Here is a 22,045-nt window from a genome sequence, read left to right as displayed (position 1 = left end):
TTGTTATATAGGATTATTGAAGTATTCAAAGTGCATATTTTAGGACAGTTAAGAATAAAGTGTTATGTTGTCATGGAAACATTATGACAGCCTATTTGGACTGAGTCTAAATTGAGGTAGCCTATAATAGGATACTGTATAAACGTGAATGTTCCCTGGTCTCGGCGCAGTCCTTGCTATTTGATAAAAATCACAACATACCTTACATATTTCAATATTTTTGTGTGCTGACAATGCGAACTCAAAACGTATGCGTGACAACTAAACACTCTTGAGAATAATACCAAAATAGTACTTTCAAGTGAAGCACCACAGGTTGTAAAATACAAGGTAAATTAACGCAACGGGAAATATACAGGAAATTAACAAATCAAGACTTTTGAAAGAGGCAAAGATTTGCCGAAAAAAGTTTACACAAAGAAATTGGTCCAAATTCCAAAACCCATGCGACAGCTTCCTTTCCCTGACTCTGCGTCTGAGGTAGACAAGACTAATCTTATAGGTCAACAATCTGAATTCGGCCTTGCCTATAGGCTGACGGATATGTCACATATGAGTTCTTCCGCTATCGACAGCTGAAGACGCAAGACAATCTTTGACAATTGTTTAAGTTCATGTTGGCGTTTACAAAGGCATTGAAGAGACATAGAAGGTATGTTGAATGACGAAGATAAACTTTTATATTATTATAATTGGCCAGACACTCGAATCTGCACAGCTACGTTGTAATAACTCCTATAATTGTTTGTCCTTATATGACTATGGCTTATCCTCAGTAGCCTATACAATTAAACTGAGAGAAGTAAAACATAGAATGAATGAACATTGATGCTCAGTACCTAAACTAAACGTAGAGTGGTTTTATAGCGTCTTCAATGTTTTTACACTTTCAGATTTGTCTGAATGACTTGGGCAAGTTCTAAAATATCCTGAATGATAGCCTATAATCAAAGATTGGCTAATATAAATATCCCATCATATTTGATTCATGCTTTATTCTGGTTTCTCTGTTTTATATTTGGCAGACATACTAGTCTGTCCTTAATGTACTGATATGAACCAGGCTATATGACGTGAACCAGGCTATATGACGTGAACCAGGCTATATGACGTGAATCAGGCTATATGACGTGAATCAGGCTATATGACGTGAATCAGGCTATATGACATGAACCAGGCTATATGACGTGAACCAGGCTATATGACGTGAACCAGGCTATATGATGTGAACCAGGCTATATGACGTGAACCAGGCTATATGACGTGAACCAGGCTATATGATGTGAACCAGGCAGACATGTACCAGGGTATATGATGTGAACCAGGCTATATGACATGTACCAGGGTATATGACGTGAACCAGGCTATATGACATGTACCAGGCTATATGACGTGAACCAGGCTATATGACGTGTACCAGGCTATATGACGTGAACCAGGCTATATGACGTGTACCAGGCTATATGACATGAACCAGGCTATATGACGTGTACCAGGCTATATGACGTGAACCAGGCTATATGACGTGAACCAGGCTATATGACGTGAACCAGGCTATATGACGTGAACCAGGTGTAACAGTATAACTTTAGACCGTCCCCTCGCCCATACCCGGGCGCGAACCAGGGACCCTCTGCACACATCAACAACAGTCACCCACGAAGCATGGTTACTCATCGCTCCACAAAGCAAGGGGAACCACTACTTCAAGGTCTCAAAGCGAGTGACGTCACCGATTGAAACGCTATTAGCGCGCACCCCCGCTAACTAGCTAGCCATTTCACATTGGTTACACAGGCTATATGACGGGAACCAGGCTATATGACGGGAACCAGTCTATATGATGGGATCCAGGCTACTGTATATGATGTGATTGAACAAGTCTCTTCTACAGTCTTGTCTATTTATTGTCTGGTGATGTTTATATAACATATATAACATCACACACTAGCATTTTACGTTGTAACATTGTGCCAACAAATAGACAAGAGCACACACCTAGACAAGACTACATGCCTATCTTATCCAATAGTTTTGATGTATCACAGATGGGTAGCTAGTATTTCATTAAGCTGTCATTGTAAGGTCTGAAATTAGATCCGACTTTATGGGAATAAACCAGTAGGAAATCAATGAATTATAATGACTTTGTAAAAGGTGTTTTTTATTTGTAATAACACTGACATGATACTGAAAATCCAATTATTGCACAGCACACCCCACACAGACAGCATGCTGCAGACTTAAAAAATGAATGTTAGTTATCTCTTTGTAATCTGATCGAGTCTCTTGATACGTTTCTTTATACAAGGAGTTGTCTGTTGTCTGTTGTGACCCGCAGTGTCTGACTGAGTCATTCAGACAGTGTGCAGCAGGCCAAAGGGATTTCACTAATTAGCCCCTGGCATCTGCTACTTGTGTGGTATGAGAGAGAAAGAGAGAAAGAGAGAGGGGGGTGGGGGGCGGATGGACAGACAGACAGTGAGCCTCCGAGGTTCAGTCAGGAGTGTGTTACATGGGCGGATGGATGGACAGACAGACAGTGAGCCTCAGAGGTTCAGTCAGAAGTGTGTTACATGGGGAACATGGATGGCTAGGCTTAAAACAAACAAGGATAAAAAGGGATTTCTTTAGGAGGCGGAAATGAACGAGTGTGGGAATATTTGGGTTTCCCATGCGTTCAATAACATGCCCATGCTATATATTTGAATAACACATTACTAGTGAGCGTACTTTCAGTCATATGTTTTCAAGAACAAGGGATTAGAAAAAAGAATTGTAAAATGATTTACTAAAGTGTGAAAATCACATGTAGGCTATATCTGGCCTAACGTGTTTCAAAAACAATAAGAACACATTTTCAGACAGGTTACAAGCGGCTGTGAAATTAGCGAGGATGTAAAAGCAAGACTGAAGGAGGTGGGGATTTCAATTGGCTTGCTAGCCAAGTGGTCAGAACACAAACCAAGCCATGAGTGTCTGGAGAATACCCATCTACAGATCATAGATATTTTACAGTACAGTGTGTGCATGGATCTGGGATGAAACTGCCAGAATGAACCATAATGTATTAGAGTAATTACTTTGTGTGATTAGATTCAGATCAAGCCATGCTATTTCTGCTGATGCATCCTTTGCTACTGTCCCAGAGCTCAGAAAAGGGAATTGATTCATACCCCGTAAAGTCTAGAGTCAGACTATGTCCATTCAGATATTTCAAGTGTCTAGTTATTGGGATGCTGGGAGAGCTTCATAGCCCCCATGATGTAGTACAGTAGCAGCTCACAATCAAAGCCCCCTGGGCTCCCATCTCATTATGCAACGCTCTGAGCTCCGGCTGGCCCCTCCTGATGACTTCACGATGTGGAAAATTCTACTGAGCGACCACAGAACTCGTATAGGAGCAGGCCTGCTGAATGCTTAGTGGTCGGAGCTGGGGGACTAATAAAGTCGAGAGACTGAGGCAGGCAGATTATACGGAGGGTATTAGGTCTTCTGCTTTTGCCGTGGATAATCAGATATGGGAATGCTGATTGGGGGAGGTGACACTATTGTTTAGGAGTTGATTAGATGTTTTTCCTGGTCACAAACAACTGGCCCTATGAACATCGGTTCATCAGCATATAAAATACATTATTTTCAAGGATCATACTATATAACTACTGCTGTAGATCCCTTCTCTAAAACAAATCTTGGTTGACTGTGAGTCGTTTGACTTTCGACCAATTGATTGGTCGAAATTTTAAAACATGTATTTTCCATATATAGACACACTCTATGTTTGAATAAAATCATATAGGCTGCTGAGCTTGTCTGATGCTTTAAGCACTGCGATTAAAAATTAAGACACACAAAGTACTAAAGAAGGAACCAGAGATCAATATTGACTAACCAGAAGAAAAAAACCTGTTCCCGACCCTCCTCCTCCCGCTGCCCTCTGCTGCTGGGCTTCGCAGATTCAGCCGTTAAAGACGCTGCATGGTCATTCTGCCGTCTGCATTGGCCGTGCAGCATTTAGGGTGATGCGGCCTCTGCAGAAGTCAGGACATTCATACTTCTTGCACTTCACCGAGCAGCGCAGAGCTGTTGTGAAGGAAGTTGTCAAAGGAAGTGAGTTTGTGTTTATACAGGACATCCCGCCCTCACCTACCATCAACCAATAATGTCAATCCAGAGCTATAAGTGCCCTCCTCATTGTTAAACTTTTTAGAGGCGCTCAGCAATGTGATACGGAGCTCAATTTGGCCTCTGCATGCCTCCGGACTCTTTGCAATTGCATCACACCATCCATACGACGCTTTCGATCACATTTCCGGATCAAGCATAAATGGGCTCTTACGCTCCTGAAGTTGGCTCTTGCTCCACTAATAGGCTATACCAGCGGTCAGAAACCTTTTCCATTTGGAGTGCCAATTTATCGTACCATTTCTGCTGATCTGCGTGCCAGTCATAATTTTCAAATGCACTTTTTCATGGAACAGTTTCATTTCATTTTAATAAAGTTTTCATATCTCAAAATCAATATCATGTGGTTAATCAACATTCGATCTAATTTAAAATGTTACAAATCTAAAAGTAACTTCTATTACCATTGCCAATATGTAAAAATAGTCTACAGTGACAAGAAAAAGTATGTGAACCCTTTGGAATTACCTGGATTTCTGCATAAATTTATCATAAAATTAATATTCACAACAGTAGACAAACACAGTCTGCTAAAACTAATGACACACAAACAATTCTATGTTTTCATGTCTTTATTGAACACACCGTGTAAACATTCACAGTGTATGGTGGAAAATGTATGTGAACCCTTGGATTTAATAACTGGTTTGGCAGCAATAACCTCAACCAAACATTTTCTGTAGTTGCTGATCAAACCAGCACAACGGTCAGGAGGAATTTTGGACCATTCATCTTTGCAAAACTGTTTCAGTTCAGCAATTTTCTTAGGATGTCTGGTGTGAACCGCTCTTGAGGTCATGCCACAGCATCTCAATCGGGTTGAGGTCAGAACTCTGACTGGGCCACTCCAGAAGGCATATTTTTTTCTGTTGAAGCCATTCTGTTGTTGATTTACTTCTGTGTTTTGGATCGTTGTCCTGTTGCATCACCCAACTTCTGTTGAGCTTCAATTGGTGGACAGATAGCTTTATATTCTCCTTCAACATGTCTTGATAATCTTGGGAATTAATTTTTCCGTCGATGATAGCAAGCTGTCCAGGCCCTGAGGCAGCAAAGCAGCAATGCTCCCTCCACCATACTTTAAAGTTGGGTGAGGTTTTGATTTTGGTGTGCTGTGCTGTGCCTTTTTTTCTCCACACATAGTGTTGTGTGTTCCTTCCAAACAAGTCAACTTTAGTTTAATATGTCCATAGAATATTTTGCCAGGAGTGCTGTGGAACATCCACATGCTCTTTTTCGAACTTCAGACGTGCAGCAATGTTTTTCTTGGACAGCAGTGGCTTCTTCTGTGGTGTTCTCCCATGAACACCATTCTTGTTTAGTGTTTTACGTATCGTAGACTCGTCAACAGAGATGTTAGCACGTTCCAGAGATTTCTGTAAGTCTTTAGCTGACACTCTAGGATTCTTCTTAACCTCATTGAGCATTCTGCGCTGTGCTCTGGCAGTCATCTTTGCAGGACGGCTACTCATAGTGAGAGTAGCAACAGTGCTTTCTCCATTTATGGACAATTTGTCTTACCGTGGACTGATGAACATTAAGGCTTTTAGAGATACTTTTGTAAATGCAATAATTTGTGTGTTATTAGTTTAAGCACACTGTGTTTGTCTATTGTTGTGACTTAGATGAAGATCATATCAATTTTTATGACATATTTATGCTGAAATCTAGGTAATTCCAAAGGGTTCACATACTTTTTCTTGCCACTGTACATAAAGCCAACAAATAAAAAACATTGCAGCCCGCAGGTGGAAAATATCCTGATAAAAATAAATATCATTTAAATGACATTGGCTACACATGGCTTGTCTGCAAGGAACTTTAAACATTGTATCAACTTGGTCTGGCCAGAAGCTCTGCTAGCCGACTTGCAACATTGTATAAAGTAATCAAGTAGGCCTATTTTATGACGATTCCACCGGATCAGAGCCGGACATTTTTTCCCCTTTCATGCTGAGTGGTTCTCAAAAGGGAGAGAGCTGGAAAGATTTTTTAAATAGTCTACATTGAGGAACTATTGTCATTCTCTATGGATGTAAAAACAAACTTTGTTTACTTGCGCTCTGCAAACAACGTGTCCACTCCTACAATGTCAACAGTAAGATCTAATAATAATAATAAAAATATATTGAATGCATTATCAGAAATGACCATAACCAAACAAACATTGTAGATGAGAAATATGGTAATTAATGGTAAATGTACTACTGATGATACTGGTGTAATGGACAGGTGTGAATCAGACTGGTGTCTCATGTGCCATACATTTTTTTATATATGCATTTGCCACTGCTCGACTAAAAAAATCTTGGTCGACCAACAGCCTGTCAATCAAAAAATGGACCAGTCTACTAAATGGGGTCAGCCCTACATTATATACACTGAACAAAAATATAAACGCAACATGCAACAATTTCAAATAGTTCAGAACTTTGACATCAGCAATTCACGCTGTCTGCCATCTGCCCGGGTACAGTTGAAACCAGGATTCCAAGAGTGTGCAAAGCTGTCATCAAGGCAAAGGGTGGCTACTTTGAAGAATCTAAAATAGAACATATATTTTGATTTGTTTATAACTTTTTTAATTACTACATGATTCCATGTGTGTTATTTCATTTCATTGATGTCCATACTATTATTCTTCTATGTAGAAAATAGCAAAAATATACACAAACACACATACACACACACTTTGTCAGGGCGTTCCACAGGGGTGCTGGCCCATATTGACTCCAATGCTTCCCACAGTTGTGTCAAGTTGGCCGGATGTCCTTTGAGTGGTGGACCATTTTTAATACACACATTTTTGAACGTGAAACACCCAGCAGCATTGCAGTTCTTGGCACAAACCGGTGCGCCTGCACCTACTGCGATACCCCGTTCTAAGGGACTGAATCTTTTGCCTTGCCCAGTTTCCCTCTGAATGACATACATACACAATCCATGGCTCAATTACCCCAAGGCTTAAAAAAACATTTTTAAACATGTCTCCTCCCCTTCATCTACACGGATTAAAGTGGATTTAACAAGTGACATCAATAAGGGATCATAGCTTTCACCTGGATTCACCTGGTCAGTCTATGCATGGAAAGAGCAGGTGTTCCTAATGATTTATATTTATATTCTGGAGTAATTTCTTTCTTTTTGCTTTTTGGATTTTGTGTGTATTGTTTTGTGTTGCTAGGTATTACTGCATTTAGAAACACAAGCATTTAGCTGCACCTGCGATAACATCTGCAAATTTGAGTGCGCGACCAATACACTTATTATTTAGTGTTATTTTGTCAAGTCTGACGGTCTCTTTCCAACTTACTAATAATATCCCAATGAGCTCACCATGAGTTTCTGTGAACTCTTTGAAGGATCCCATTGCTTAGTGTGATACTGAATGAACTACGCTGATTCCAAAGCCTGGCCTGCATGTGTTGGCTGGCCAGAGTGTGGTTGTATGTTTGAGGTGTGGATACCACAGTGTTGTCAACAGACCCAGGGCAGCTGCACCAAGTAAAGAATGTATGGAGCCTACAAAGAGACCACAACACATCTAAAAAATTCTCTCCCCTGACTTTTAACCACTAATTCTAAAGGGGTCAAAACAAAAGTTGGAGGGAGAGAGGATCCCAAAGCACAACTTGTTGAGTCTCGATATGAACGAATATGAATGAGGGCAGTTACTTAATATCTTTTCGACAACTATGTGAAAAATCTGTATATATACGGATTGGGACTGAGAGTTTCCGTCTCCGTCTGCTCACCATATGTTGGTGTATTGGTATTTGGTATTTTATTAGGATCCCCATTATCTGTTGCAAAAGCAGCAGCTACTCTTCACACAAAACATGAAACATAATACAGAATTACATAATACAGAACATCAATAGACAAGAACAGCTCAAGGACAGAACTACATACATTTGAGTGTGTGTGAGGCATTTGTCTCCACATGTATGACGTTCACAAGCTCCTCACATTGACAAGTGAATCATGAGAGTGAATGGCAAATGCAGTGCTTTTCTCTCAGTTTATCAAAGCTTAACAAAGGTACTGGGCCTGGTAAATGCATCCAGTGTTTAAATAGTGGACCTCTTAGATTGAAATGTTGCCTGATATCAAAGTCTTTGCCAGATTTGTGCTAATTTCTGCACTGTTAAAAGTGTATTCAAAATCTATAGTGATCCACAATGACCCAAAGGATTCAAGGGTTCTTTAACTTAAGTACAGTATTGGCCATCTTATCCAAATATATTGTTCATACACAAAGCAAAAAAAAAACATTTTCATCTCATGCACATAACTTCCGTGTTGTAATATTTAAATTTATTGACAGTGTATGTCATGGTACTGACCCAGCTCCTCTCCCCGGCATGCCCATAGGAGTCCCAGATGAACATGGAGAGCCTGAGCAAGCCAGAGCTGCTAATGCTGTTCAGTGTCCTGGAAGGAGAGCTGGAAGCCCGTGACCTGGTCATTGAGGCCCTCAGGGTAAGAGCTATCCTTCTCCCCAGTCTTTTCCCTTGTTTCATTTCCAAGCAGGGCCCCAATGCCCCTCAATGATGCCACCCATTGAGTATCATGTGAGGTCCAAGCATAGAGATATAACTATGATTTATACTTATGTCCGAGGAGTTTCCATGAAGCGCATGAAACAAATGAGAACATTGGTTCGAGTTGCACATTCTGTTTACTGACAAGAGGCCTACCTGAGAGATAGCAGGTTGGGCAGGTAACAAGTATCCTACTACACCGGCTCTGATGCTCGTCGGGTGTGGCAGGGCTTGAAAACTATTACAGACTACAAAGGGAAACCCAGCCACAAGCTGCCCAGTAACGCGAGCCTACCAGACAAGCTAAATGCCTTTTAGCTTAACTCTTTTTCTTAACTCTTTCTCCGGGCACTGTGGAAGCGCAGGTTCCTCCCTTAGTGCCCGCTCGATGTCCGTGTCCACCTCCCATACTACCGGTGCTACCAGCTTGGCAGCCGGAATGATGGGAGTAGGATCGATGGACCGGTCATCAGTGTCGTATAGGCGGGACAGCGGGTCGGCCTTAGTATTGAGGGAACCTGGTCGATGCGAGATCGTAAAACGAAATCGGGTGAAATACATGGCCCACCTTGCCTGATGAGGATTCAGTCTCCTAGCTGATCGGATATACCCAGGTTACGGTGGTCAGTCCAGATGAGAAAAGGGTGCTTAGCCCCCTCAAGCCAGTGTCTCCACACCTTCAGAGCCTTAACCATGGCCAACAACTCCCTATCCCCCACATCCTAATTCCGCTCCGCTGGCCCGAGCTTCTTCGGAAAAAAAGCACAGGGGCGGAGCTTCGGTGGCGTACCCGAGTGCTGGGAGAGCACAGCTCCAACCCCAGCCTCGGATGCGTCCATCTCAACTATAAATGCCAAAGAAGGGTCCGGATGCGCCAGCACTGACTCTTCGGTGCACAGCGCCTTCAAACGGCAGAACGCTCCGTCCGCCTCTGCTGACCACTGCAAACGCACCGGACCCCCTTCAGCAGTGAGGTAATAGGGGCCGCCACCTGGCCAAAGCCCCGGATAAACCTCCGGTAGTAATTGGCAAACCCTAAGAACCACTGCACCTCCTTTTCTGTGGTGGGAGTCAGCCAATTACTCACGGCCTTGACGCGATCACCCTCCATTACAACCCCCGAGGCGAAAATGCGATAACCCAGGAAGGAAACGTCTCGTTTGTAAAATTCACATTTCTCTGCCTTCACATACAGGTCACGCTCCAGCAGTCGCCCAAGAACCTTGCTGGTCTAGCCGGATAGACATGTCGATCAGCTCATCCAAGCTGAGCGTAGTGTCCCGACAAGCCAGCTCCCTGAGGACTTCCTCTCTTAGGCTACACCTGTAATGGTCTATCAGGGCCCTGTCGTTCCACCCAGCTCCAGCGGCCAAAGTCCGGAAATCCAATGCAAAGTCCTGCGCGCTCCTCGTCCCCTGCCGGAGATGGAACAACCACTCACCCGCCGCTCGGCCCTCCGGAGGATGATCGAACACAGCCCGGAAATAGCGGGTGAACTCCAGGTAGTGGCCCCTCGCTGAGTCGGGCCCGTTCCAAACGGCGTTGGCCCACTCCAGGGCCCTACCCGTCAGGCAGGAGACGAGGACACTCACGCTCTCCTCGTCCGAGGGAGCAGGCCGAACAGTGGCCAGCTAGAGCTCTAGTTGTAGCAGAAATCCTTGGCACCCCGCCGCCGCTCCATCGTACTCCCTTGGAGGCGTGATGCGCAGAGCGCTGTCACCGGATCCCGCTGGAGGAGATGGTAGAGTTGCTGGTGGGAGGGTAGGTGGGGTAGTAGGGAGACCACTCCTCTCCCAACGGTCCATCCTCTCCATCATATGATCTATTGCTGATCCGATGCGATGGAGGATGGACGTATGTTGAAGGACTCTCTCCTCCATCGTGGGGAGAGGGGTGGTCACTGCTCCTGCTGACTCCATCTGGTGGTGCCGGCTTCTGTAACGACGGGTGAGTGAAATGAGTGAGGAGTCAAATGCAGAGAGCGAAATGACCGGGAAAACGCTTTAATGTCCTTCAAAACATAACAGGTCCAAAACATGGGTGAATGCCCAAAACACTGGCGCTAAACAAACCCAAAACCTAAATACAAACACTGGACAGCGAAAACCCAAAACAAAACACGATACATCACCAAACGTAACAACCAACAAGCCAGCACAAACACCAGCGGGCAAAACTAACTTAAATAATACCCATCCCAAAACCCCAACAATGAACAGGTGAAAACAATTAGACAAAAACAAACGAAAAGGAAAAAGGGATCGGTGGCAGCTAATAGACCGGCGACGATGACCGCCGAGTGCCACCTGAGCAGGAAGGGGAGCCACCTTTGGTGGTATTCGTGACACTCATCCTAATATGTTGTATTGAGTACTGAGTACATTACAAAGTAACCTGAGTAATACAATAAACTATACCATATCCAGGTGAACAGAAATGTCAGAAATCAAGGACCCCGTAGAGCATTCTTGTGTTGTGTCTAGACCTCATTCCACACATCTCCTGGGCACTGGCCATCTATGGCAAGGCAATTTAGTGCACCCTGCTAGGTGGTTGGAGGATGACTACTGCAGTATGATGGGTGGTTGGAAGATGACTATTACACCCTGATGGGGGGATGGAAGATGGCTACTGCATTGTGATGGGTGGAAGGGAGATGACTACTGCAGTGTGATGTGTGGGTGGAATATGACTACTGCAGTGTGGTGGGTGGGTGGAAGATGACTACTGAAGTGTGATGGGTGGATGGAAGATGACTACTGCAGTGTGATGTGTGGGTGGAATATGACTACTGCAGTGTGATGGATGGGTGGAAGATGACTACTGCAGTGTGATGGATGGAAGATGACTACTGAAGTGTGATGGATGGATGGAAGATGACTACTGCAGTGTGATGGGTGGGTGGAAGATGACTACTGCATTGTGATGGGTGAGTGGAAGATGACTACTGCATTGTGATGGGTGAGTGGAAGATGACTACTACAGTGTGATGGGTGGATGGAAGATGACTACTGAAGTGTGATGGGTGGGTGGAAGATGACTACTGCATTGTGATGGGTGAGTGGAAGATGACTACTGCAGTGTGATGGGTGGGTGGAAGATGACTACTGCATTGTGATGGGTGAGTGGAAGATGACTACTGCAGTGTGATGGGTGGGTGGAAGATGACTACTGCAGTGTGATGGGTGGATGAAAGATGACTACTGCAGTGTGATGGGTGGGTGGAAGATTACTGCAGTGTGATGGTTGGGTGGAAGATGACTACTGCATTGTGATGGGTGAGTGGAAGATGACTAATGCAGTGTGATGGGTGGGTGGAAGATGACTACTGCAGTGTGATGGTTGGGTGGAAGATGACTACTGAAGTGTGATGGATGGATTAAAGATGACTATGTGAGCAGGGAGTATTGGAGTGAACAAATAAAGAAAGGCCTTAACTGGAGTGGTGAGAATGTGTGGCTTCACTAACACTAAATCACCGTGGTCTGTTAACCCAATGAGTCCCACCGTAACGCCGGCGTATTTTTGACTGCTAACCCTTTTAAAATAATGAGCTACAGACTTCTGGGTTGTTGGAATCGTCAATTTCTTCTGTATCCGTAGATACCAACCATTCGTTTGTGTGATTGACGCGGGCTGAGCTATAGCGGTGTTTGTGAGACAAAGGAGAGTCCCAAAGGGGCCCACGGCCGAGTCTGAACGGTTTGAGCTACAAACTATTAAAAGCTGAGACTGTCACAAACACTCACGTTTTGCTCTATGACGCTCACAATGTACACGAGTCCTTAGAAGGAAAGGGGTTCTTCTACATAGAAGGTCGTAGGAAATCACAGGACATAGTGTCTATAATACTGTAATAAGCTCACAAAGTTGCTGTCACAAACTCCAAACTCCACACAGTTGGCACTAACTTAGTTGGATATTAAATTCACAGTAAGCAAACCATTTCTGGACTTACAGCATTCATATACAATTTTGCTTTGGAAGGTTTTTGCTTTGGAATGTTTCTGCTTTGGAATGTTTCTGCTTTGGAATGTTTCTGCTTTGGAAGGTTTTGCTTTGGAAGGTTTTTGCTTTGGAAGGTTTTTGCTTTGGAATGTTTCTGCTTTGGAAGGTTTTTGCTTTGGAAGGTTTCTGCTTTGGAATGTTTCTGCTTTGGAAGGTTTTTGCTTTTTATTTGTCAATAAAACTCATGAATGCAACTATTTTTGTCAAAATTGTTTTGTGTTCTTCTTGTTGCCCAGGTTGTCCTGAAAATAACATGGTAAAATACTTAATTGCGAGGCTAAATATAAGGGTTGGACATGCAGATAAATGAAAGTCAGATAAATGAAAAGATGATTTTTGCTTAGATCTCAGGACTGATAGGGGTAACTCAATCCTTGGGTGCCTCAGCAGTAGTCTCTTGTGGCCTGCAAACACAATATTTAGTTCTGAGATAACCTCAGTATTGTACACTGGAATATGAAATCCCTTCTTGCCCTCACTTGAAAGTAAAATGAACAACATTACAATGGATCCCATAGTTACTCAAAGTGAGAAAGGCTTAGACTAGAGGGCTCGACCACTGAGCAGCTTTTCATCTTTTGGTTTTCAACAGATTTAAGTGTGTCAAATAACTGTGTCAAAGAATTGTGTGTCAGGTAGCATATGAACTCTCACCAACATTTCGAGCAAGAGATCATGTGAACAAGTCTCATTGCTCAGGGCACTCAGTCTCATACTACAGTCAGGAGAAGTATTCAGTACGTGGTTCTCCAGAGCAGCCACAAGCTGCCATTGATGTGGAAACCTACTGTACGGTGGTGTGTCACTGTCAGCCACAGGGTGTTTTCCTATTTCCATTTAGTCTTAAGGGTGAAGGTTTGTTAAGTTTGTTTTGTTCCCGTCTTGTTCCTCATTTCTTATAATAGCATGGTTTGCTGGGAAATTAAGTTGGGTTAATGTGATTATATAACAGATATTTCTGTGTTCTGTTTATACAATATTTGATGATGGCTAAAGCTTTGCTCACTGTTAACCAGGACACATCCATGACTCATCTTGCCTGCTTCTCCTTATGCTGTGGCACGCATCATAATGTTGTACCCTAGCGATGCCCATATTTGACACACAGTGGGAAAAAAATACTTTCCCTGGTTACTGTAAGAAGCACAAAATATGACTGCCTACTTTCGGGCATGTTAGCATGTTAGCAGCGCCACATTAGTGCAGGAATGACTGAATAAGCATAGGTTGACCTGGCTGTTAAACATAAGCTACTTCAGGAATGTGTTTCATGTCAGTCCTCCTCCTCAATTGCACCACTAGAACACCAAACCTCGTATGTGTGTGTGCGCATGTGTGTGTCTGTGCGCATGTGTGTACTCCTTGTTTACTCTATGAGAGGTGACAGGTGTCAGAGCAATCCCTGTTGAGAGCTGGAACAGACAAGGCCTGAATGGATGACAAGAATGGTCGGAAGACTCATTCAATCCATAGTGCTGAAGATCCGCTTTGTAGCGCGATTGACAATTAAAATCAATGTTCAATGTTCCCGCGGTCACAGAGGCTGCATTCACGGTAAACGCTGCATATGTCGGATCAATCAGAAATTACCTTTACATTTTAACGTGGATCTTAAGTGATACTTTGGCGATACGGATTGAATCCAGCCCTTAGATAGCTACAGCACATACAGCTCTGGAACCAGGCACTTGGCACTTGGTGCGGGGACCAGGCTTGGCGCTTGGTACGTGGACCAGGCTTGGCACTTGATGCGGGGACCAGGCTTGGCACTTGGTGCGGGGACCAGGCTTGGCGCTTGGTGCGGGGACCAGGCTTAGTGCTTGGTGCGGGGACCAGGCTTGGCGCTTTACGTGGACCAGGTTTGTGGACCAGGCTTGGTGCGGGAACCAGGCTTGGCGCTTGGTTTGTGGACCAGGCTTGGCGCGCTTGGTTTGTGGACCAGGCTTGGCGCTTGGTGCGGGAACCAGGCTTGGTGCTTGGTGTGGGAACCAGGCTTGGTGCTGGGACCAGGCTTGGCGCTTGGTGCAGGGACCAGGCTTGGCTTGGTGTGTGGACCAGGCTTGGCTTGGTGCTTGGTGCGGGGGGACCAGGCTTGGTGCTTGGTGTGGGGACCAGGCTTGGTGCTTGGTGCGGGGACCAGGCTTGGTGCTTGGTGTTTGGACCAGGCATGGTGCTTGGTGTTTGGAACAGGCTTGGCTTGGTGCTTGCTGTGTGGACCAGGCTTGGCTTGGTGCTTGCTGTGTGGACCAGGCTTGGCTTGGTGCTTGGTGCGGGGACCAGGCTTGGTGCTTGGTGTGTGGACCAAGCTTGGCGCTTGGTGTGTGGACCAGGCTTGGCGCTTGTGTGTGGACCAGGCTTGGCAGGTGCTGGTGGTGTGTGGACCAGGCTTGGCTTGGCGCTTGGCGTGTGGACCAGGCTTGGCACTTGGTGTGGGGACCAGGCTTGGCGCTTGGTGTGTGGACCAGGCTTGGCTTGGTGCTTGGTGTGGGGACCAGGCTTGGTGCCTGGTGTGTCAACCAAGCTTGGCGCGGGGACCAGGCTTGGCGCTTGGTGCGGGAACCAGGCTTGGTGCGGGGACCAGGCTTGGTGCTTGATGTGGGAACCAGGCTTAGTGCGGGAACCAGGCATGGCGCTTGGTGCGGGGAACCAGTCTTTTTTTTCTTTTTTTCTTTTTTACCTTTATTTTACTAGGCAAGTCAGTTAAGAACAAATTCTTATTTTCAATGACGGCCTAGGAACAGTGGGTTAACTGCCTGTTCAAGGGCAGAACGACAGATTTTGTACCTTGTCAGCTCGGGGATTTGAACTTTCAACCTTTCGGTTACTAGTCCAATGCTCTAACGACTAGGCTACCCTGCCGCCCCCAAGGGGAACCAGGCTTGGTGCTTGGTGCGGGGAACCAGGTTTGGCGCTTGGTTTGTGGACCAGGCTTGGTGCTTGGTGCGGGGAACCAGGTTTGGCGCTTGGTTTGTGGACCAGGCTTGGCGATTGGTGCGGGAACCAGGCTTGGTGCTTGGTGCGGGAACCAGGCTTGGTGCGGGAACCAGGCTTGGTGTGTGGACCAGGCTTGGCTTGGTGCGGGGACCAGGCTTGGTGCTTGTGCAGGGACCAGGCTTGGTGCTTGGTGTTTGGACCAGGCTTGGCTTGGTGCTTGCTGTGTGGACCAGGCTTGGCTTGGTGTGGGGACCAGGATTGGCTTGGTGCGGGGACCAGGCTTGGCGCTTGGTGTGTGGACCAGGCTTGGCGCTTGGGCGGGGACCAGGCTTGGCGCTTGGGGTGGGGACAAGGCTTGGCGCTTGGGGTGGGGACAAGGCTTGGCTTGGTGCGGGACAAGGCTTGGCTTGGTGCGGGGACAAGGCTTGGCTTGGTGCGGGGACCAGGCTTGGCTTGGTGCGGGGACCAGGCTTGGTGTGCGGGGACCAGGCTTGGCTTGGTGCGGGGACCAGGCTTGGCTTGGCTTGGTGCTTGGTGTGGACCAGGCTTGGCTTGGTGCTGGGTGTGTGGACCAGGCTTGGCTTGGTGTGGGGACCAGGCTTGGTGTGGGGACCAGGCTTGGCTTGGTGCTTGGTGTGTGAACCAGGCTTGGCTTGGTTGGGGACCATGCTTGGCGCTTGGTGCGGGGACCAGGCTTGGCGCTTGATGTGGGGACCAGGCTTGGCTTGGTGCTTGGTGTGTGGACCAGGCTTGACTTGGTGTATGGGCCAGGCTTGGCTTGGTCTTGGTGTGGGGACCAGGCTTGGCACTTGATGTGTGGACCAGGCTTGGCTTGGTGCTTGGTGTGGGAACCAGGCTTGGTGCTTGGTGTGTTGACCAGGCTTGGCTTGGTGCTTGGTGTTTGGACCAGGCTTGGCACTTGGCGTTGGGAGCTTCACTGGATTGTTGTATTGTAATGTGGGAGGATTGTTCACCTTCTCTCCTGGGTCACACATGTCAGATACAGGACCAGGGTATTGGATCATTGATCAGGACCAGGGTATTGAGTCATTGGTCAGATACAGGACCAGGGTATTGGGTCATTGGTCAGATACAGGACCAGGGTATTGGGCCATTGGTCAGATACAGGACCAGGGTATTGGGCCATTGGTCAGATACAGGACCAGGGTATTGGGCCATTGGTCAGATACAGGACCAGGGTATTGGGTCATTGGTCAGATACAGGACCAGGGTATTGAGCCATTGGTCAGATACAGGACCAGGGTTTTGAGTCATTGGTCAGATACAGGACCAGGGTATTGGGTCATTGGTCAGATACAGGACCAGGGTATTGGGCCATTGGTCAGATACAGGACCAGGGTATTGGGCCATTGGTCAGATACAGGACCAGGGTATTGGGTCATTGGTCAGATACAGGACCAGGGTATTGGGTCATTGGTCAGATACAGGACCAGGGTATTGAGCCATTGGTCAGATACAGGACCAGGGTATTGAGCCATTGGTCAGATACAGGACCAGGGTATTGAGTCATTGGTCAGATACAGGACCAAGGTATTGAGTCATTGGTCAGATACAGGACCAGAGTATTGAGTCATTGATCAGATACAGGACCAGGGTTTTGAGTCATTGGTCAGATACAGGACCAGGGTATTAAGTCAATTGTCAGATACAGGACCAGGGTATTGGGTCATTGGTCAGATACAGGACCAGGGTATTGAGTCAATTGTCAGATACAGGACCAAGGTATTGAGTCGTTGGTCAGATACAGGACCAGAGTATTGAGTCATTGGTCAGATACAGGACGAGGGTATTGGGTCATTGGTCAGATACATGATCTTAAGTGATACTTTGGCGATATGGATTGAATCCTGCCCTTAGTTAGCTACAGCACATACAGCTCTGGAACCAGGCTTGGCACTTGGTGCGGGGACCAGGCTTGGCACTTGGTGCAGGGACCATGCTTGGCACTTGGTGCAGGGACCAGGCTTGGCACTTGGTGCGGGACCAGGCTTGGCGCTTGGTGTGTGGACCAGGCTTGGCGCTTGGTGTGTGGACCAGGCTTGGCTCTTGGCGTGTGGACCAGGCATGGCTCTTGGCGTGTGGACCAGGCATGGCTCTTGGCGTGTGGACCAGGCTTGGCGCTTGGTGTGTGGACCAGGCTTGGCGCTTGGTGTGGGGACCAGGCTTGGCGTTTGGTGCGGGAACCATGCTTGGCACTTGGTGTGTGGACCAGGCTTGGCGCTTGGGGGTGTGGACCAGGCTTGGGGCTTGGTGTGTGGACCAGGCTTGGCGCTTGGTGTGTGGACTAGGCTTGGCTCTTGGCGTGTGGACCAGGCTTGGCTCTTGGCGTGTGGACCAGGCTTGGCGCTTGGTGTGTGGACCAGGCTTGGCACTTGGTGCGGGAACCAGGCTTGGCGCTTGGTGCGGGAGACCAGGCTTGGAGCTTGGTGCGGGGACCAGGCTTGGTGCTTGATGTGGGAACCAGGCTTAGTGCGGGAACCAGGCTTCGCGCTTGATGTGGGGAACCAGGCTTGGTGCGGGAACCAGGCTTGGCGCTTGGTGTGTGGACCAGGCTTGGCGCTTGGTACGGAACCAGGCTTGGTGCGGGGACCAGGCTTGGCGCTTGGTATGTGGACCAGGCTTGGCTTGGTGCTTGGTGCGGGGACCAGGCTTGGCTTGGTGCGGGGAACAGGCTTGGTGCTTGGTGTGGTGACCAGGCTTGGCGCTTGGTGCAGGGACCAGGCTTGGCGCTTGGTGTGTGGACCAGGTTTGGCTTGGCGCTTGGTGTGTGGACCAGGCTTGGCGATTAGTGCAGGAACCAGGCTTGGCGCTTGATGTGGGGAACCAGGCTCGGTGCTTAGTGCGGGAACCAGGCTTGGCGCTTGATGTGGGGGAACCAGGCTTGGTGCTTAGTGCGGGGAACCAGGCTTGGCGCTTGGTGTGTGGACCAGGCTTGGCGCTTGGTGCGGGAACCAGGCTTGGTGCGGGGACCAGGCTTGGCGCTTGGTGTGTGGACCAGGCTTGGCTTGGTTCTTGGTGCGGGAACCAGGCTTGGTGCGGGGAACCAGGCTTGGTGTTTGGTGTGTGGACCAGGCTTGGCGCTTGGTAGGGAACCAGGTTTGGCGCTTGGTTTGTGGACCAGGCTTGGCGATTGGTGCGGGAACCAGGCTTGGTGCTTGGTGCGGGAACCAGGCTTGGTGTGTGGACCAGGCTTGGCTTGGTGCGGGGACCAGGCTTGGCTTGGTGCTTGGTGCGGGGACCAGGCTTGGTGCTTGGTGCAGGGACCAGGCTTGGTGCTTGGTGTTTGGACCAGGCTTGGCTTGGTGCTTGCTGTGGGGACCAGGCTTGGCTTGGTGTGGGGACCAGGCTTGGCTTGGTGTGGGGACCAGGCTTGGCTTGGTGCGGGGACCAGGCTTGGCGCTTGGTGTGTGGACCAGGCTTGGCGCTTGGGGCGGGGACAAGGCTTGGCTTGGTGCGGGGACCAGGCTTGACTTGGCTTGGTGCTTGGTGTGTGGACCAGGCTTGGCTTGGTGCTGGGACCAGGCTTGGCTTGGTGTGGGGACCAGGCTTGGCTTGGTGCGGGGACCAGGCTTGGCGCTTGGTGTGTGGACCAGGCTTGGCGCTTGGTGTGGGGACCAGGCTTGGCGTTTGGTGCGGGAACCATGCTTGGCACTTGGTGTGTGGACCAGGCTTGGCGCTTGGGGTGTGGACCAGGCTTGGGGCTTGGTGTGTGGACCAGGCTTGGCGCTTGGTGTGTGGACTAGGCTTGGCTCTTGGCGTGTGGACCAGGCTTGGCTCTTGGCGTGTGGACCAGGCTTGGCGCTTGGTGTGTGGACCAGGCTTGGCACTTGGTGCGGGGAACCAGGCTTGGCGCTTGGTGCGGGAGACCAGGCTTGGAGCTTGGTGCGGGGACCAGGCTTGGTGCTTGATGTGGGAACCAGGCTTAGTGCGGGAACCAGGCTTCGCGCTTGATGTGGGGAACCAGGCTTGGTGCGGGGAACCAGGCTTGGCGCTTGGTGTGTGGACCAGGCTTGGCGCTTGGTACGGGAACCAGGCTTGGTGCGGGGACCAGGCTTGGCGCTTGGTATGTGGACCAGGCTTGGCTTGGTGCTTGGTGCGGGGACCAGGCTTGGCTTGGTGCGGGGAACAGGCTTGGTGCTTGGTGTGGTGACCAGGCTTGGCGCTTGGTGCAGGGACCAGGCTTGGCGCTTGGTGTGTGGACCAGGTTTGGCTTGGCGCTTGGTGTGTGGACCAGGCTTGGCGATTAGTGCAGGAACCAGGCTTGGCGCTTGATGTGGGGAACCAGGCTCGGTGCTTAGTGCGGGAACCAGGCTTGGCGCTTGATGTGGGGAACCAGGCTTGGTGCTTAGTGCGGGAACCAGGCTTGGCGCTTGGTGTGTGGACCAGGCTTGGCGCTTGGTGCGGGAACCAGGCTTGGTGCGGGGACCAGGCTTGGCGCTTGGTGTGTGGACCAGGCTTGGCTTGGTTCTTGGTGCGGGAACCAGGCTTGGTGCGGGGAACCATGCTTGGTGTTTGGTGTGTGGACCAGGCTTGGCGCTTGGTACGGGAACCAGGTTTGGCGCTTGGTTTGTGGACCAGGCTTGGCGATTGGTGCGGGAACCAGGCTTGGTGCTTGGTGCGGGAACCAGGCTTGGTGTGTGGACCAGGCTTGGCTTGGTGCGGGGACCAGGCTTGGCTTGGTGCTTGGTGCGGGACCAGGCTTGGTGCTTGGTGCAGGGACCAGGCTTGGTGCTTGGTGTTTGGACCAGGCTTGGCTTGGTGCTTGCTGTGGGGACCAGGCTTGGCTTGGTGTGGGGACCAGGCTTGGCTTGGTGTGGGGACCAGGCTTGGCTTGGTGCGGGGACCAGGCTTGGCGCTTGGTGTGTGGACCAGGCTTGGCGCTTGGGGCGGGGACAAGGCTTGGCTTGGTGCGGGGACCAGGCTTGACTTGGCTTGGTGCTTGGTGTGTGGACCAGGCTTGGCTTGGTGCTGGGACCAGGCTTGGCTTGGTGTGGGGACCAGGCTTGGCTTGGTGGGGACCAGGCTTGGTGCTTGGTGTGTGGACCAGGCTTGGCGCTTGGGGCGGGGACAAGGCTTGGCTTGGTGCGGGACCAGGCTTGGCTTGGCTTGGTGCTTGGTGTGTGGACCAGGCTTGGCTTGGTGTGGGGACCAGGCTTGGCTTTGTGTGGGGACCAGGCTTGGCTTGGTGCGGGGACCAGGCTTGGCTTGGTGTGGGGACCAGGCTTGGCTTGGTGCGGGGACCAGGCTTGGCGCTTGGTGTGTGGACCAGGCTTGGCTTGGCTTGGTGCTTGGTGTGTGGACCAGGCTTGGCTTGGTGTGGGGACCAGGCTTGGTGTGGGGACCAGGCTTGGTGTGGGGACCAGGCTTGGCTTGGTGCTTGGTCTGTGAACCAGGCTTGGCTTGGTGTGGGGACCATGCTTGGCGCTTGGTGCGCGGACCAGGCTTGGCGCTTGATGTGGGGACCAGGCTTGGGTTGGTGCTTGGTGTGTGGACCAGGCTTGACTTGGTGCTTGGTGTATGGGCCAGGCTTGGCTTGGTGCTTGGTGTGGGAACCAGGCTTGGCACTTGGTGTGTGGACCAGGCTTGGCTTGGTGCTTGGTGTGGGAACCAGGCTTGGTGCTTGGTGTGTTGACCAGGCTTGGCTTGGTGCTTGGTGTTTGGACCAGGCTTGGCACTTGGCGTTGGGAGCTTCACTGGATTGTTGTATTGTAATGTGGGATAGTGAGGATTGTTCACCTTCTCTCCTGGGTCACACATGTCAGACACAGGACCAGGGTATTGGATCATTGATCAGATACAGGACCAGGGTATTGGGTCATTGGTCAGATACAGGACCAGGGTATTGGGTCATTGATCAGATACAGGACCAGGGTATTGGGTCATTGGTCAGCGTACAGGACCAGGGTATTGAGTCATTGGTCAGATACAGGACCAGGGTTTTGAGTCATTGGTCAGATACAGGACCAGGGTATTGGGTCATTGGTCAGATACAGGACCAGGGTATTGGGCCATTGGTCAGATACAGGACCAGGGTATTGGGCCATTGGTCAAATACAGGACCAGGGTATTGAGTCATTGGTCAGATACAGGACCAGGGTATTGAGCCATTGGTCAGACACAGGACCAGGGTATTGAGTCATTGGTCAGATACAGGACCAAGGTATTGAGTCATTGGTCAGATACAGGACCAGAGTATTGAGTCATTGGTCAGATACAGGACCAGGGTTTTGATTCATTGGTCAGATACAGGACCAGGGTTTTGAATCATTGGTCAGATACAGGACCAGGGTATTGGGTCATTGGTCAGATACAGGACCAGGGTATTGAGTCAATTGTCAGATACAGGACCAGGG

The 22,045-nt window shown here is 48.9% G+C and overlaps 1 protein-coding gene across 1 annotated transcript in view; it reads left to right on the top strand.

Moving 5' to 3' along the window:
- The first annotated feature begins 539 nt into the window (after positions 1-539).
- LOC112221133 (CTTNBP2 N-terminal-like protein) overlaps positions 540-22,045 on the top strand; it is a 35,167-nt gene continuing 13,661 nt past the window's right edge. The window contains exons 1-2 of the mRNA XM_024383266.2: positions 540-652; positions 8,560-8,667. Of these exons, the coding sequence (XP_024239034.1) occupies positions 8,569-8,667 (99 nt within the window). The 5' untranslated portion in view covers positions 540-652; positions 8,560-8,568. The remainder of the gene's footprint in view (positions 653-8,559; positions 8,668-22,045) is intronic.

Source organism: Oncorhynchus tshawytscha, linkage group LG02 (genome assembly GCF_018296145.1).
Source record: "Oncorhynchus tshawytscha isolate Ot180627B linkage group LG02, Otsh_v2.0, whole genome shotgun sequence".
Taxonomy (NCBI): Eukaryota; Metazoa; Chordata; class Actinopteri; order Salmoniformes; family Salmonidae; genus Oncorhynchus; species Oncorhynchus tshawytscha.
Note: the sequence above shows the minus strand (reverse complement) of the source record. Positions and strands in the feature narration are given on the sequence as shown.